Below are 4885 nucleotides of genomic sequence, written 5' to 3' on the forward strand. Positions count from 1 at the left end.
GGTTTGGCACGGTACATAGATTATTACTCCGTATACAGTAATATGTACTGGCATCCTTACTAGTACGTCTGAGACCATCAATCATGCATAGCCCGACATCTTATTTGTATGTAATAATGTAGGGGCTTAATTTCTGACAAGTGTACTAAAAACTCCATCGTCATCTCTGCTGAAAATCCAGTAGAGGCCATGAAACAGAGGATGACACACACCTGACTAGCATGGTCACAAAATCTAGTAGAGGCCAGAAAGTTATTGGTGAAGATGGGGAGGACAAGTGGAAGCTCAACAATGGAGAAAAGCAATAACCAGGGGCACCCTTTAATGAGATTGTAGCCTTTTTACTCTGTTCTACTGTAAATTGTAACCATGAGTAGTACTGCTTAACTGCAAAAACAGCAACTGTCTTTCTAACAAAATTGTTCAAGCTACGTACCCAAGTTGAACATGATTGCTATTGGAGTGAGTGATAACAGGAAGGGTACTTGCTGTAGCAGAGGAGCAAGATTAGCCAATGGAGGAGATCCCAGCGATGGCGGCTCCCACATACAGATCCATCGCTAGATAGACAAGTTTCCTTTTACATGATTCAACAAGCTTATTTCCATGATGAAACATGAATATTCTGTTACTAATGTTCTAAGAGAAACACATTAGAAGTGAAGATACGCTGGGGTCCTACAAAGGCAAATGGTTATGCAAAAGCCTACACTGGGGTCCTTCGCTAACTGAAGTCCTACACTGGGGTCCTCCCACATACTAATGTTACTAGCTATTTGCATACACTGGGGTCCTTCGCTAATTAGGCGCGCAAACTGAACTAAATAATTCAACCTGGCAGCTAGCTAATTAACTCCGTCCAATGCAGTTGTCTGCTAGTCTTTATTACGTTCTGTACTTGCTTTATTAGCTCCATCCAGTGGCGGACCTAGACAAACGGCAGGCCCCAGGCCAGCTTCGCAGCACTGTAGCTACAGTCAACAAAGGGAATCGCCAACATGCCTGGGGCCTAAATCCGCCTCTGGCTCCATCTAACGTTGTTGTCTGCTAATGTTCAAGTGTAAACTATATATGACGAGATGCGATGTTGTAGCATCCTATGGAGCAATACTATAAAAACAATACTCGGCTTTGGATCTCGTGCCGGTGGTCGGTCAGTGGTGTCGCAGTCTTCAAGGCCCATGCGTTCAAACAGCATCCAGCAGCATGCCATTAGCTGAGATAAAACAAAGCCTAAGATTTCGTGCACGGTGTGGATGAATGTTATTATCACTGCAAATTTAAAAGGACGCCCAGCTTTTCAAGTCTCCCTCAGCTCCTTATTTTACTGTTTCTCCCTATCTTTTCTCATGGTTGGTTGGTGTTATTATCACTGCAAAAATAGTTGTCTCCGGATGAAGAACAAAAAAGGAAAATGGTTGGTGAAGATGAGGAAGACAACAGAAAGATCAACAATGGAGAAAAGGAATGACCAGGGGCGCCTTTAATGGGATTGTGGCCGTTTTAATCTACTCTACAGTTTGTAACCATGAGTACTACTTAACTCAAATAATACTAGCTAGCTGTTTTTACTTTTTAAACAGGCTGTCCAAGGTACCTAAATTAAAATAGTGAACTGTGATGTAGCTTATCTATTATGCTGATGCATCATTGTGTTTCAGTTGGTAATTCCACATGGCTCTAATCCTAGAATACCATGGTGTTTTTTTCACAAAATTCCACTGTCAGAACCGTGTTGCTGGACAAATCGCGGGACATGACATGACTGCTACTAGAGTGAGTGTTAGGAGGAAGGATACCTGCATTAATGGCTAAGATGGCTGCGGGGAAGCGAGATTTGCCGGCGGTCGGAGAATCCAACGGTGGCGGCACGGCTGAAATTCGCCAAATTTGACCAAAATCAGAAATGTTTTTTTTGGCCGAAAGTGACTTTTCGCCCCAAGCCGAGATGGCCAAAATCTGATTTTTTTTCGGCCGAAAAACAAATCTCTGCCGGTGCCTACATACAGATCCATCACTAGTTGGATGTGTTTTGCACATAACCAGTTGATCAGCAAGTAACCCTCGGCATAACTGACATCCTGATTTAGTGATGCCTGGTCAGAACAAAAACACACTACTTTGTGTTAGAAGTTAGAAGTAGAACATAAAGGCGATAGTTCACAATGGAAGTTTGACAGTAAGTTTTTGTATGTACTAGCGGTCACAGTGAAGAAAGTTTGACCACACACATTCTAAATATCATATGTTTCAGAATGGGGGCACCATAGTGCCCAACATATATTCATTAGAACCAAATTCCACACCTAGATGGCTTATTACATGGACATAATTGAACTGCAATTCCATAAAATTCAACTACAAAACTTGTGAATCTACTTAAAGATAGCATCCAACATTGCCATGAGGACCAACATGATTGTCTTCCATCTGCAAACCCTGTCAGAGGACAAAAAAAATGGTACCATTTACAGTAACTGAAAGTCAATTGCTTCTACAACACGATAACAAGTAGTGTGGTGTGAATATCCTGACCGTAGATAGCAGTGAACATAGTAAAAAAAAGCTGGAAAATTCTGGACCAGTTGCATAAGCATTGACAATTGTACGGCCAAACAAACATTAACCCAGACATGAATCGATTGTACAAATTTTGTTTACATTAGAAGTGAAGATAAGAGAGATGTGTATTGTTCAGAAACTAAAAGAGCAAACATTTCAATACTCTATAGTACAAGAGCATTGTAGCATACAAATTTGAAAAGAAGATAAGAGAGATCTGTGTTGTTCTACTAGTATTGAGTTGCCACAGGCTCCTCACATTAGTTTACTCTCCCACTCACAGTAAAGCATCCTATGGAGCAACACTATCTAACAGTACCCGGCTTCAGATCTCGCGCTGGTGGCCAGCCGGTGGTGTCACAGTTTTCAAGGCGCACACATTTCAACCTGTACATGACAAACAACGCTAAAGGCTCCAGTATAATGACATTGGGCAAAACAAAACAAAGCCTCAGAGTTTGCACCCTGCGACGACGTCGCGCGGTGTGAATGAACGTGATAAGCAAATACTGGCAGTATTCAGTAGGATGCCAGGAGTATTGAATCTCCACCGGCTGCTTACTTTACTGTTTCACCCTCTCTTTCTCCTTGTTGATTATAGGAAAAAGAATAGCTGTCTACAGGGGAATAAAAAAAAAGACAAGTGGTTGGTGAAAACCGGGGAAGACGGCAGGAAGCTCGACAAGGAATAACCAGGGGCTCCGATTAATGGGATTTCAGCCTTTTTACTCTGTTGTGTAGTAAGTTGCAACTTGCAACCATGCATGCATGTATGCCTAGGACACTACTATCACTACTACTACTTAGTTAACTGTATTGATAGTATCTACGGCCGGTCAGGATATTCACATGCCAAGATTGATACAGTGAAATGTGATGCTAACATTAGAATACCCCATATATGTAATCATCTCAATTTATTCAAACAGTAAAAACTAATCCGTCGATTATTTATCCCATCAGGCCGGGTGGGTGATTGAGTAGGACAAACAGAAGAAACATTTTACTAGTAGAGTAAATAAAGAAATCCGATCTACTTTTATATAAGTTGTTGCTTGCGGACAGAGGTGAGGAAAATGTACTGAGGTGGTCGCTGGTGGTGAGTGAGGGAGAAGATGACGGGCTTTGGTTTTTCTTACCTCCATTCCAAGGCGGGACACGCCTGAATGTGAATGTATGCAAGACAATCACTTTCAGATCTGACTGAAAGTAAAGCCTGAAATATAAAAAAACACCATATGAATTAGTTATGATACGAACAAGCTTGGCACAGTAACTCTGAAGCAAGAAAAGCTCAACTGACTGTTGAAGTAGTGTGAGAATATCAATGGCGTGCACTAATCGCGTCCGTACTCTGCCAGTCTGAAACTGGTAGCAACAAGTTCAATCAGCAGTCAGCACTCGATTCACTGCAGCGCAAGTCACATCGGAAAGGCGACGAGCGCACAGTAACAGCACCGATTGATTCGAGCAGTAAAACTAATCCATCCAAAAAAAAATTCCCCAACAGCAGAGGAACAAGAATGGGAATCCTACGAGCTTCCGCGTTTCCTTGAGTGCGCCGGAGAAACTGGAGAGGGGTAGGGCAGAAGATACCTGCGGCGACGCCGAGGGGGGGCACAGGGAAGCGGCGGGCGTCGCGTCCGAGGATGCCTTGTCGGCGCTGGGAGTGGTGGCGGGGTGGGCAGAGTCCATCTCCATCGAGCACGGATAAACTCTAGCAACTTATTTTTATTTATTTTTGCAGTTAAAACCAACCTTTACTAGGGAAAATCTTTGTGGAGCCTGTTTTATTCAAAAAATTCGAAAAATAACTTGTCAAGTTTCGAATTCTAAAAATGCTACATCTGTAAACAGATACATTCTACTCCCTGCGTCACATAATGTATGACGGGGGAGTACATTTTAACTGATAAACATAAAAATTATAAATTCTTTTGTTTTAGCACCCGCAAGACTATTAAAATCCATGTTCACATGTTTCTCGTCATGTTTTTTTTTGTGAATGACATCATGAAACTCTTACACTTGTAAAATACGTCCATGATGTTCAAATTTCAAGGAATCAAAAAATAACTTGTCAAGTTTCAAAGAATTTATATGAGCACTTGTATCTGTACTGATGTTTAAATATTTTTAAAGAATTCACGGCCGACTAATATATGATAGTAACGTGATTGTCTAACAAAGCAGAGCCCAAGATAACCGGACAACGTATATGCATACGACTACACAGCGGAGAGATAATATAGGCATACTGCACTAGAATGCCATGACACAACTTAGGACACCTAAGCTCCACAACAACACCATCCAGAGAGGA

The 4885-nt window shown here is 41.8% G+C and overlaps 1 protein-coding gene across 1 annotated transcript; it reads right to left on the minus strand.

The window, feature by feature from the left end:
• Positions 1-2248: 2248 nt before the first annotated feature.
• On the minus strand, positions 2249-4263 carry LOC123495025 (uncharacterized). Its single transcript, XM_073504700.1, has 4 exons — positions 4159-4263; positions 3866-3930; positions 3702-3778; positions 2249-2439 (listed from the first exon to the last, which is right to left on the minus strand). Exons 1-4 carry the CDS (start codon positions 4261-4263, stop codon positions 2288-2290), a joined length of 399 nt encoding a protein of 132 aa, XP_073360801.1. The 3' UTR covers positions 2249-2287.
• Positions 4264-4885: the final 622 nt, after the last annotated feature.

Source organism: Aegilops tauschii, chromosome 7, assembly GCF_002575655.3.
Source record: "Aegilops tauschii subsp. strangulata cultivar AL8/78 chromosome 7, Aet v6.0, whole genome shotgun sequence".
NCBI lineage: Eukaryota > Viridiplantae > Streptophyta > Magnoliopsida > Poales > Poaceae > Aegilops > Aegilops tauschii.